This window comes from Cyprinodon tularosa, unplaced genomic scaffold (assembly GCF_016077235.1).
Source record: "Cyprinodon tularosa strain WSP-4 unplaced genomic scaffold, ASM1607723v1 ctg1702, whole genome shotgun sequence".
Classification (NCBI taxonomy): Eukaryota; Metazoa; Chordata; class Actinopteri; order Cyprinodontiformes; family Cyprinodontidae; genus Cyprinodon; species Cyprinodon tularosa.
Window position 1 is genome coordinate 1 of NW_024038534.1, and position 13425 is coordinate 13425.

Genomic DNA, 13425 nt, shown 5'->3' on the forward strand with positions numbered 1-13425 from the left:
CTAAATTGACTGACTCTGAGTTAAGCGCGTGCACCACAACTATAAAAAGCCATTATCAATGGAGCACAGATATTACGAGTCACCATGGCAACAGCGTTAGACAAAAAAAGGTGTGCATATTTCTCACCAGCAGAACTGGATGTGCTTATGCAAGCATATGCAGAATTTGAACATGTATTTAAAAAAAAAAAGCAACACGGCTGCAGCGGCGAAGGAGAGAGAGTTAGCTTGGGTGAAAATAGCTGCTAGAGTCAATGCGTAAGTTTACATTTTAATTACTTTTATACAGTGTTGGGTGTAATGAATTAAGTTACTTAAGTCATATAAATACTGTAATTAAATTAAAGACTATAAAACAATAGTGGATTTAATATCAAATTTTAAAAGGTATATTTTGATTTGAACTTTCTCTCTAGTTACACACCTTGGTCAATTTAAGATTAATTCATGCAATTGAATATTGTTTATTTGAAAGCATTAGAAGGGCAGTTTCTTGTCTCTCCTTGTATTGTTCAAGTGGTTGAGGTTGATTTGGGATTTAGAAAGTAATTAATAAGTAAGTAAAACAAATTAGTAAGTAGACCAATACTTTCTAGAGACAGTAATTATTACATTAATCTAATTAGACTTGTTGAAGATAAAATTTGTAGTTATTAATTAAGAACTATTTTAGAGTAACTTACCCAACTGTTATAATATCAGAGGTGAAACTGGAGGAACAGTATTTTATTAAACCTAATTTAGTTTTCATGGATAGGTGCAATCCTGCAGGCATCAAAAGAACATGGCAGCAGCTGAAAATGAAATATAAAAACATACTTCAAGCAGGTAAGCCTTGAGCACATCATGGGAGTAGAGTAGCTACCTGGCTTTACAAACAGGATCATCCATTAAAGGACATGCCATTTCATTCCCTTTGATGCGCTCTACGTGACTGAAATGTGTGCAATGAATATGTCCCCAAAGAATCAATGAGGTGTTTAAACACCACTTCCTCTTTAAAAAAGGGGAGGAGACCAAAATAAACTCTGGATTTTCTGAAGAAAACCTGCTCCCGACCAGGTTAGGTTCACAGAGTAAATTGCCATGGTAACTGACTCTGAGTATAAGTTACCTCTCTTTCAGAAACGGGCTTGACTTACTCTGCTTTCTCAGGTTTAACTTACCTCCCTTTCTGAAACAGAAAACCCAGAGTTTCCCTCATTTCAGGGTTAACGAACTCAGAGTTTTCACTTAACCTCCTTTCTGAAACAGGCCCCAGATCTATAGACAGTGAACGCATCATCTCTAACATGACTTATTTACTGGAGTATTTAAACCAGATTAACCTCAGGGGCCACAGCGCAGTCCCTGGGGCCCCTGCTGTAAACACTTCAATGTGAAGGCGGATGTTAAACCTCAACTAGTCCCTCCCATAGATCGTCTATGAGGCGGAGATGGTTACTCTGTCGGCTTCATCCAGCAGAACCTGCTGGTTTGGTTCTGTGACCCGGGGCCTGTTTCAGAAAGGAGGTTAAGTGAAAACTCTGAGTTCGTTAACCCTGAAATGAGGGAAACTCTGGGTTTTCTGTTTCAGAAAGGGAGGTAAGTTAAACCTGAGAAAGCAGAGTAAGTCAAGCCCGTTTCTGAAAGAGAGGTAACTTATACTCAGAGTCAGTTACCATGGCAATTTACTCTGTGAACCTAACCTGGTCGGGAGCAGGTTTTCTTCAGAAAATCCAGAGTTTATTTTGGTCTCCTCCCCTTTTTTAAAGAGGAAGTGGTGTTTAAACACCTCATTGATTCTTTGGGGACATATTCATTGCACACATTTCAGTCACGTAGAGCGCATCAAAGGGAATGAAATGGCATGTCCTTTAATGGATGATCCTGTTTGTAAAGCCAGGTAGCTACTCTACTCCCATGATGTGCTCAAGGCTTACCTGCTTGAAGTATGTTTTTATATTTCATTTTCAGCTGCTGCCATGTTCTTTTGATGCCTGCAGGATTGCACCTATCCATGAAAACTAAATTAGGTTTAATAAAATACTGTTCCTCCAGTTTCACCTCTGATATTATAACAGTTGGGTAAGTTACTCTAAAATAGTTCTTAATTACTAACTACAGATTTTATCTTCAACAAGTCTAATTAGATTAATGTAATAATTACTGTCTCTAGAAAGTATTGGTCTACTTACTCATTTGTTTTACTTACTTATTAATTACTTTCTAAATCCCAAATCAACCTCAACAACTTGAACAATACAAGGAGAGACAAGAAACTGCCCTTCTAATGCTTTCAAATAAACAATATTCAATTGCATGAATTAATCTTAAATTGACCAAAGTGTGTAACTAGAGAGAGAAAGTTCAGATCAAAATATACCTTTTAAAAATTAATATTAAATCCACTATTGTTTTATAGTCTTTAATTTAATTACAGTATTTATATGACTTAAGTAACTTAATTCATTACACCCAACACTGTATAAAAGTAATTAAAATGTAAACTTACGCATTGACTCGAGCAGCTATTTTCACCCAAGCTAACTCTCTCTCCTTCGCCGCTGCAGCCGTGTTGCTTTTTTTTTTTAAATACATGTTCAAATTCTGCATATGCTTGCATAAGCACATCCAGTTCTGCTGGTGAGAAATATGCACACTTTTTTTTATCTGATGCTGTTGCCATGGTGACTCGTAATATCTGTGCTCCATTGATAATGGCTTTTTATAGTTGTGGTGCACGCGCTTAACTCAGAGTCAGTCAATTTAGAGTTGATTAAACTAACTCATTTCAGCTGTTCTGAAACCCAAAACTCAGAGTTTCCAATCTCAGGATAAGTCAACTCAGAGTTCAAGTTTTAACTCAGAGTTGGTTGAACTTCCTTATTGAAACAGGCCCCCGGTCTGTTAGGGGGTTCTGTTCATGTTAGCGATGACATCATCTGTTTACTTTTCCTCTAGAAGACCAGGAAAAAAGCTCAGAAGAACAAAGGTTGTTTACAGGCCAGAGGTCCCACTTTGGAGAGCCCAGAACCTTTAGAGAGCAGCCTCAGAGGAACCAGGGTTCCCAGTTCTGACCCGTCCAGGCGGTGGAACCAGAACCCAGCCTGCCCGGGTTTGCATTTTTAAACAGGGTCACATTGAAGTAGGGAACCAGAACTAAGACTGATTTAAGCAAAGGACCAGAGATAACCCAGTTTACTGGTAGAAGCTGTTTTAATAGCAAAGGTATAAACAGACCCCTCCCCCCCAAGCTGATTGGCTCCATCAGTGGTAAGTCTTTGGTCCTGGCAGTCAGCGCTGAGGGAAAACTCCCCTCCATCAGTTTTAGGTCTGTGGTCCTGCCAGTCAGCGCTGAGGGTTTAACCCCCCTCCATCAGTTTTAGGTTTTTGGTCCTGGCAGTCAGCGCTGAGGGTTTATTCCCCCTCCATCAGTTTTAGGTCTGTGGTCCTGCCAGTCAGCGCTGAGGGTTTAGTCCCCTCCATCAGTTTATGGTTTTTGGTCCTGGCAGTCAGCGCTGAGGGAAAACTCCCCTCCATCAGTTTTAGGTCTGTGGTCCTGCCAGTCAGCGCTGAGGGTTTAACCCCCCTCCATCAGTTTTAGGTTTTTGGTCCTGGCAGTCAGCGCTGAGGGTTTATTCCCCCTCCATCAGTTTTAGGTCTGTGGTCCTGCCAGTCAGCGCTGATGGTTTAGTCCCCTCCATCAGTTTATGGTTTTTGGTCCTGGCAGTCAGCGCTGAGGGTTTAATTCCCCCTCCATCAGCTTTAGATCTGTGGTCCTGGCAGTCAGCGCTGATGGTTTAGTCCCCTCCATCAGTTTATGTTTTTTGGTCCTGGCAGTCAGCGCTGAGGGTTTATTCCCCCTCCATCAGCTTTAGGTCTGTGGTCCTGCCAGTCAGCGCTGAGGGTTTATTCCCCCTCCATCAGCTTTAGATCTGTGGTCCTGCCAGTCAGCGCTGAGGGTTTAATTCCCCCTCCATCAGCTTTAGATCTGTGGTCCTGCCAGTCAGCGCTGAGGGTTTATTCCCCCTCCATCAGCTTTAGGTCTGTGGTCCTGCCAGTCAGCGCTGAGGGTTTAGTCTCCGGGTCGGTTCCGCTCAGATCGCCATGGTTCTGCCGCTAACGGTCCTCTTGAGGACGGAGAGCGTCCAGCCGCTCAGATACCGGATCCCGGCGCTGCCCCCGGGCAGCAGGGCCAGCAGGCCCCCCAGGAGCAGCGCCCCCTGCAGGCCGGCTCCCAGCGCGGTCAGCACCGTGCTGTGGAGGCCCAGCGCCGCGTACAGAGTCCCAGCCAGGGCGCACAGGTAGGCGGCGGCTCCGGGGGACCGGTGCAGGCCGGACAGCAGCTTACTGGGGCCCCGCAGAACCGAAACCGCCGCCACGGCGAACAGGGAGCCCAGCGTCCAGAGCAGGGCGAACTTCCGGGCGTAGAGGAGCAGCAGCGGGGCGTAGAGAGCCGAGAGTCCGAAGCAGAGCACCGACAGGCCCAGGCAGACGCCAAAGCCCAGCAGCCGCTGCTGCCGGCTCACCCCGGGGAGGCACGGGTCCGGTTCGGAGGACCAGGGCCAGGAGGAGCCGCTGCTTCCCGCGGAGCTCTGACCGGACCACGGACTGGACCACCGACCGAACCAGCTGCCCGGTACCGCCTCCGGTTCTCCCACCTCCACCAAGGTGCTGGAGCTGGACTTGGTTCCGCCGCTCTTGGACTGGGAGAGATACTCCTGGAGCTGCCGGTTCAGTTCGGCCATGGCTGCTGTTGTTTCTTGTTTAATGGCGGTTGACAAGCAACTTATTGGTGTGCATTACCGCCACCTACTGGTAAGGAGTGTGGATCAGGACGCAACTATCAGTTTAGTTTTCTTAAGAAAGCTTAATAAATGACGTAAATATTCAGAAGAGGAGCAATATCCCAACATATCTGATATTTTTAATTGTAGCTTATTCTTTAGAAGTCGATATTCTAATTTCCTTCTCTCCTCAGAGTACTTTGGACAAAACAACAAAACATGTTCTACTGTCTCTTCTTGAAAACAAAATTCCCAATTTCCTGATGGATGTCTTCCCATTATAAATAATGTACTGTTTAAACCTGTATGACCAAAACGTAACCTGGATATGATATTTTCTTCTTTTCTACTTCTTCCTGTTCCCCTCATAACTTTCCTTTGAATGCTATAAAGCCATCTATTAGTTCTTTCCTCCTCCCACTGCTTCTGCCATCTTTCCTTAACCTTTTGTTTTATAATAGATTTTATCTCCTCTTTACTAAATGGAATCAGTATCTCAATGTAACTGTTTTTTGAAGCTTGTTTTGCATATCTGTCTGCCAATTCATTACCTATTACTCCTATATGAGATGGAACCCATGTAAAAATGACAATTAATCCCATGGTCTGAATTCTATAAAGTATTAACTGAATCTCCAATAGAAGGTCTGGTCTACTATTGGAATGATTATTTTTAATTGAATATAACGATGAGCTTGAATCAGAGCAAATTAAACTTCTTAAAGGAATTTCTTCATCGTCACTCTGCCAGTTTCTGATGGTCCCATCGGTCCTCCCATCATGCTTCCAACCATCTCCCAGTTTAAATCTTTAACGTCCAGATAATTTTCTGCAGCCTTCACTATTATTTTGATTTTTCCCCCCGTTTTTTCTTGTCGTCTGTGCTACAGTTAATCACTTCCACCATGAATAGAACAAAATTTGTCTTTTTAACAATTAGTGAGTCTTCTTCAGTTTTTGGACATTTCTCTAGAGGTTTGGAATTTGCTGTGTGTTGAACTGTAGGTTTGTTTTTCCCTGACTGAGATGGGATCCTTCTAGCAGCTTCAGTGTAGGTTATTCCGAGCTCAAATTTCATTATTTTATTTCCTCAGACCTTTTGCTGCTTCACAGCCGTGATAAGCAGCAGGATGTTCTCCATACTGCTGTTCTCCATTGAGCTTCTTTTCCATATTCATGTTCTCCTGCAGTCCTTCCACGCCTCTGTTTCCCTTTACAAACTGCTGCTATGTGTCTGAGTTTTTGGCATTTGAAGCATCTCAAAGGTGGAGGATTATTAACATTATAGCTGATGTAACCGATGAATACTTTGCTTGGTAATTGATCTTCCTCTAATTTAATTAATACTGATAAACTGTCAGATCTTTCTCCGTTTCTTGTTGTTTTTAATCGTTTTACTTCTTTTATTTTTGCACCGCTTATGTTTTCTAGAATCTCTTTTTCAGAAACTCTTAGAGGAATTCCTCCAATGACTCCCCTGCTGATCTTCTTGTTCTCCACTGAACTCTTTTCCCTCCACCTTGTTGATCCGTATTGTTTTGCCTTGCTGGGCGCTGTCTCTGCAGTTAATTAGCAGGTCTCCACTGTACAGGATTCTGGCACCTCTGACTTCTCCTACTAGTTTATTTTTGGCTTTTGTTCAGTGAACCGGATTCCAATCAGTAAAAGAGTCTGCCTGATAAAGAGTCTGCCTGATTAACGACTCTAAATATGACTTTGTACTCATTTAGTTTTGCTTTGGAATGTATGGATCAATCATCACTGATTGTTCTGAACTAGATTCCCCTTCAACTGATCTCTGCTTTTTCAGCTTTTTCTCATTTTTTGATGTTGCTATCTTCCAATCACCTTCATTGTCACTATTTCCCTCTTCCATCCCACAAGAATCGCTTCCTGTTTCCTCACTACTCACGGCCCAGGACATTTCTCCACAAGCAGAGCAGCTTCAAAACACGCGCCATGCACCAAACGACCATCTGCCACCGCTGTGACTCGTCTCCATTGCTGTAGCCACGGTGGGGGGAGGAGCTTCTGATGGGGCCTGCTGCCGCCGCCGCCGCTTTCGCCTTCTTCTTCTTCTTCTTCTTGGGATTTAAAGTTTTTTTTTTTTTTTTTTTTTTTTTACAACTGTTGGGTTTTAATAGTGTTTTGTTCACCATTTCCAATGATGATGAACTAAAATATAACAAGCTGTGATTATAATAATGTGTTGTCAACCTATTTTTTATTTTTTTTTTACTGATTGTTGTTAAATCATTGTTCAATAAATGTTTTGTTAAAAAAAGATCTTCGTGTTTAATGGCCGCCTGCTGCCCCCCTCTGGTCACAAACGGAATGATGTCATGAGATGAGCGAGGCGCGTGTCCAGTAACGCAGCGCGTGTCGAGGCGTGATTCGTTTAGGGGAGGGGCCAAAATTGATGACGTCCGAGGCCTCGCTACCGCGATACCATGTGACCGCTTCAGAAAATGGTTCAGAAAGCGCAAGAATCTTGACAGGCATCTAAACAGCCTCAGTGTTCAGTCAGGATGATGGAGTTTGGAGGAGAGATGCTGTCAGCTGGATAGAGTTTGGATAGATTCTAAGAATAGATTGGTTGGAAAAACAACCAATCTAGTTGCTTAAAACTATTTTGTTATATCAAACAATATGATGATCAAATGAAGTAGTATTTCCTCCACTCATCAGACGACAACATTAGTGGCGTCATCTGAGAGACACAGGCTTCCCCTCTAGAGGTTGATGGTTGAAGACCTGCCTTTAACTTTTAAAGTTGCTATTAAACTAAATTATTTTGTCTGATGTAACTAATTTTCATTGTTTTGCTCTAGTTAAAATATAGATTGGATAAAAACGCTGCAGAATTAGGTCGGTTTAGCCAAAGATTGGTTGAACATAACTTCCAACCCAATTAAAACCAAAAACTGGAAAAACTGTCATGTTTGAATAAAATGACTAACAGCTTTAATTTTGTTCATCATTGCCCAATCTGCACACTTTCACTGTCAGCTTGACTTTATTTCACTAAAATGGATGAAAAACTGAACCTTAAATGATTGTTCTAAGAAATTTTACACTTAAAAAAAAAACAACTTACAAAATAAATCCCATATTCTATTACTAACTGTAGTTCTGCAGTCCACCAGCAGGTGGCGACATGTTCACCTGAAGCTTCATGAACTGTGAGGATTATTGAAGCTATTTGGCCAAACGTTCAATGAGGCTCCATCTCAGCATCACTACAGAACCGGAACCGCTGCTCCCCGTCATCGCAAGGGCTGGGTGATGCGTTCAGGTGCTGGAGCCGCTGTAGGAAACCCGTGCTTCTTCTTCTTCTTTAATGGCAGCAGAGGCGTAGCCAGAAAAAAAACAATGTAAACTGGGGGGGGGGCTGAAAGTGACAGGCGCCAGAACCGAAGGGTCCATCTGCTCTGTTCCAGCAGGAACGAGCTCCACATCCAGATTTTATAAATAAAGACAAACTAAATGTTTCTACTGTTTTCCTTTAATTACAAATAGATGCATATATTTAAACATCCATGCTGCCTAAATAAAAAGGTACAAAATATCTGATGCAAACATCTTTTCCTTTGTCATTACTTACCTACTTTTATCAAATTGTTCTGCATAACATTAATATGACATGTACTAATATCTACATTAGATGGATTTTAACTTATTATTAAAGTTATTTATCTATAATTTCACTGAAAACTCCTTATTGATTTACAGAGACATAATTTTCTCTTTACTCCATATAACACAAAATGAGGTTCTTAAAAGAGCATGAATTCTGTTCATATCATCTATAATGTTAGTATCTAGATGTGAATAATTAACCGCAGCGTTTTAGTTGTCAAGTAAATATTAATATATGAAAAATGTAAATGTTTAATAAGTTTAAACATTCCTCTGATAGTGTTACTGCTGCCGCCGTCTGTTTCAGAGGGAATAAATGATGGGGGGGCCACAGGGGGGGGGGGGGGGGGGGGTTGGGGCAATGATGGGCTAAGGGTGGCCATGGACACCTCTGCCCCCCCCCCCCCGTCTAGCTCCGCCCCTGAATGGCAGATTGCAACCTTAACTTTTAGGTGCATATCGCCACCTACTGTAGCGGAGTATGTAGCACGGGCCATATCAATGGGATCATTACTTTATATCTATCTCTACATATCTATATATCTACATATATACCCAAATATACATCCATCCATCTATACATATTGCTTTAAATCTTATAATCCTGCATTTTAAGCCGTTTTCTGTGTTTCTTTTATCTCTTGTTGTTCCCATTAATCGTTTTAAATGTCATTCCCTTCCTATTTTTCTTGTTTTTGGTTTTAATCTTATCCTTTCTTCATCGTATTTCCTACAATATAATCAAATATGTTCTACATTTTCTATTACTTTACATTCTATATATTCATCTTTTCTTTAATAAAATGTTTAATTAAACCCATTCTGATTAAATCTTAGCTTTGTTAAAATATTTTCCTCTCTTCTTTCTAACCAAACTTTTGGCATCAATAGATTTCTGTACATTATAATCATCTCTTCCTCTTTTATCCATCTTCCATCTATTCCGCTATTTTTCTTTCATTTCTTTTTTAATTATTATCTTAGCTTCTCTTTTCCCATACAGGATGTTTTTTATATAAAAGTTTTTGTTTTCTGAATAAACTTTGTTGTATTTCTAATAATAAATTTTCTTTTTCTGATTTTAAATGTTGGATTCTGTAAAGTTTTCCAAAGAATCAACCCAACAAACCGCTCTGGTTTTATTTCCTCTATCTTTTGTAATGCTATAATTATTGCATCATTTCTGCTGTTTATACTGAAATAATCAGGTCATCTCCTCCATGTTTACCTCCATCAGTGGAATGGATATTCCTTTAGCTACATTTCCTTGATCATCTCTATATAAATCTAAACAGCTGTAATATTTAGTTCTTATATATTGATTTGCCAGTTGCCATCTCCTTCTGTCTACCTGCTCTTTTTTTAATCCCATTATATTAAAATCTATCTCGATATCTGGAAATAACCAAATATGGATATAATTTATAAGTTTAGGTGAATTAAACCTTATATTTTCTATTTTATATTCTTCTGATTGATCTTTTATTATCCATCCAAAACCTTTAAAACACGTTTAGCTATATTTTCATTTCCACATCCCTGTGAACGACACTAATATGCAACCATAAGCTTCAATCTAAAGGCATTTCTTCTATCTCTCCCTGCTGCTTTAGTTGCTGTTGTTCTCATTGCTTTATTAATTCCTCTATTTTCATTAAATGTGTTTATTTTAATGCTGCTCTATATATAATCTATCATATATAATCACCCATCATCTATGATTGATCTCATCAAACCTTATAAATATGCAGGACTGATTGTTTACTTTCTCTCCATCTTTTCCTGTTTTTGCTCTCATCAGATTTAGGATTTTCTTACATTTCGTCTCTATTTTTTCTAAATGTGTTCTCCATGTTTCTTTTTCATCCAACCATTTACAGAATATTTAAAATGACTTCCTGTCTCCATTTTGTGACCATATAATTCCAAATTCTGCTTATCTTGTTCTTTTTTCTACATATCATATTACAACATATACGTGTCGGATCTTAAAGCCCCATTCATCACCATTTTTCAATTTCTCTCATTTCCTCCTTGATTCTATTTCTACTATTTTGTCCAAACGGCGCCATCATCAGCATATAAAGCTGATCCAATCCTTCTATCTACTTTCATTAAAATATAATTAATCATTACATTAAATAATACTGGGCTAATGACACTGCCTTGTGGAATTCCATTATTTATTTCAAATTGTTCTAAGACTTTAGATCCTACTTTATCTCTAAAGTTTCTGTTAGAAAATCTAGAACCTGATTATAGAATCTACCTCTAATTCCCATCATATTTAAATTAATAATCCTTCCGCCACATTGAATCATGAGCCTTTTCTATGTCTAAGAAAACAATGTTCATTATTTCTTTCATTCAAAAGCTTTTTTCATCTAATTTCTAACTTTCAGCATCTATGGTAGAACGTCCTTTTCTGACATGCTGCAGAGATTCCTTGTTTCTTTTAGTCTTTTTAGTATTATTTTTGTACAGAAATACGATGTTAGGCCGATAGATCTATGATTTCCACCGTTGTTAGGATTTTTCCCAGGCTTATTAAATGGTAACATTTAATAAGCCTAACATATCCATATTCCATATATCAAATCTTTTAGTTTCACTCATTTTCTTTAACAGTATCAAACCTCTCCTATTTTAACTTCACCTCCTATTGTAGATCAATAACTTCTCCATGTGTTTCTCTGTTCTTTATAACTCTACGTGTTTTTTTCCTCTGATAGTTAATCAAATTTTCTTGACTCAGATTTTTCTTTAACTTTCTAAATGCTTTATTAGGTTCTTTAATTGCTTTTCTACATTCATCGTTCCACCACTTTTAGAAGAACATTCCTCCATATCTTCCTTTATTGAAATTGATTCTACTGATTTTTTACATATTTCTTTAATTTTTTCCCAATCTGCTTTTTCAAACTTCTATTTCTTCTAAATAGGCTTTTCTTGTACATCTATTCTAACATTCCCAGTTAGTATTATCGGATAATTATCACTGCTTTCCTCCTCATTCTGCTCACATGAACCTGCCAGACTGTCTGATAGTATAGTCAGATCTATGCATGTGATCGTGTTAGAATGAATATCTATTCTAGTCCCTTTTCCATTATTTAAACATTCTAGTTTTCTAACATCTATTAAATCTTCAAAGGCTATTCTGTTCATTAAAACATTGGAAATTATTCCTTCCCTTACAAATGTTGCCCCCCCGCCCCCCCCCCCAACAGATTCATATCCAGGTAGAATAAAATCAAGGTGAGGTTTTAGTGTTTCTCCTACATAAATAACATCAGATTTAACTTCAGAATCTATTAAATACTTTTTAAGCTCTTGTCCATTTCCAATCAAACTTCTATCGTTCCATTGGAAGAACTGGAGAACGGTTCTAAGTTTAATTAGACCCTCCATCGTTGTTGATGCTTAGCATTGCATGAATATCTTCATCTTTAATGTCTGTGATATCTAGAAACTCTAGGGCAGCTTCTATAACTGGAACATGATGTGACTTTGATGACTTTGCATATTAAAGCTATAAAGGCCTTATTTTCTGCAGTCAGTGAACTTTCTTCCATGATGCCCTCATGGCTACATGTCTGCTGTGAACCTGTGTTCTTTCTCTCCTTGTGTGTATTCTCTGGGTACTCCTGCCTCGTTCCATCATTTAATTCATATTCTGTTTTGTTCCAAGGCACCAACCTTTCCTCCAGCCTCTGAATGACACTTTAACATTTTATATTTCTGCACTTCTTTAGCTTGTTTCTGAACCTCACATTAGCAGCACTTTGCTCTCCTCACAATTACAGCATTTTAGTTTAGCTTCCTTATTCATTTGCCTTACTCGTGTTCTCCCACATTACACTGATGCACTGTGTGTCCCATCCTTTGGCATTTAAAGCATCTTAAGGTTGAGGAATAAATTCCCTAACTTTATACTTTATCCATCCAGTTTTCACCTCTGGAGGTCATTATTATTCCTGCTATCTGTTTTAATACCATCTCTGTTTGTTTGGAGTCTTTAGCCTCTGTAACTTTCACACCTTTTATTTTCTTCATTTCCTCCATGGATGTTTCTAAAGGACGTTTGAAACGCCTCCTCTTCATCTAGCTGCCATTCGGGGATGTTTACTTTAATTTTTTCTCCTTCATTTTTAACATCATTTCTTGTTTTTAACTTACTGCTGAGATCCAGATTCTTCTGTTATTTAACAGTTTAACATATTTATTTATTCCTATTTCCTTTTCTGTTGCTTTAGTGATTAGAACAGGATGAAAATGTCCCTGTTTGCTGCTAATTATAGTTTTCCATTCTTCCTGTTTTCTTTCCTCGTAGCTACGGCTATCATTAGCATTAGCTTTAATCTGTTTAGCATTTTTCCTTCTGTTACTTTGTTCTTCAGAAATAACTTCCAACCATAATTTCTTCCTTGTCATTTTGCCGTATCTCCATATCAGAACGCCATTCATCAGAACTACGGCCCGTCGCTCCACTCAGCTGGTTGCAATCTGCTTCTTCAAATCTCCCGCCAATATCTTCTGCGTCTCTCGGAAACCGGATCGCCGGGTCGTCACAACTTTAATCCGGAAGTCCTGGGTGAGGCGTTCAGGTGCTGCGGGAAACTGCAGCTCCGGATGATTCTGTCTGGTTTAGCTTCGAGTTTCTATTGATTTTCTGTTCTGCCAGTAATAAAATAATTAGTTAATCTTTCTTTCTGACGCAGAAACCAAACAGACGTTAGCATCTTCTGTGGAAACTAAACGATTATTAACTTAAGGCAGAATTTTAAACTAAATGAAGCTTTGAGGTTTTAGGAATTTAGAAAGATGCCTGTAACTGAATTTTAATTAAATTGAGAATGGGACTTTTAACCTTTTAAAGCCTGAATTCTTGCAGTAATTTTCAGAAAATTTTAATTCTTTTGAAACCTCATTAAATATTCTGAAAATATAATTAAAACAATAGCTGACTTATTGATGCTTTAGGCATTTCTGTGTGAGTTAATATAAAATGGTGATT

At 39.1% G+C, this 13425-nt stretch overlaps 1 protein-coding gene across 1 annotated transcript; it reads right to left on the reverse strand.

The window, feature by feature from the left end:
* Nucleotides 1–3808: 3808 nt before the first annotated feature.
* On the reverse strand, nt 3809–4766 carry LOC119781081 (vesicle transport protein SFT2C-like). Its single transcript, XM_038281440.1, has one exon. The coding sequence runs from the start codon at nt 4728–4730 to the stop codon at nt 4080–4082; it is 651 nt and encodes a 216-aa protein (XP_038137368.1). The 5' UTR covers nt 4731–4766; the 3' UTR covers nt 3809–4079.
* Nucleotides 4767–13425: the final 8659 nt, after the last annotated feature.

Excerpts from the sequence above, each read along its gene's own strand:
- LOC119781081 (XM_038281440.1), bottom strand. The coding sequence starts at position 4,730 with ATGGCCGAACTGAACCGGCAGCTCCAGGAGTATCTCTCCCAGTCCAAG.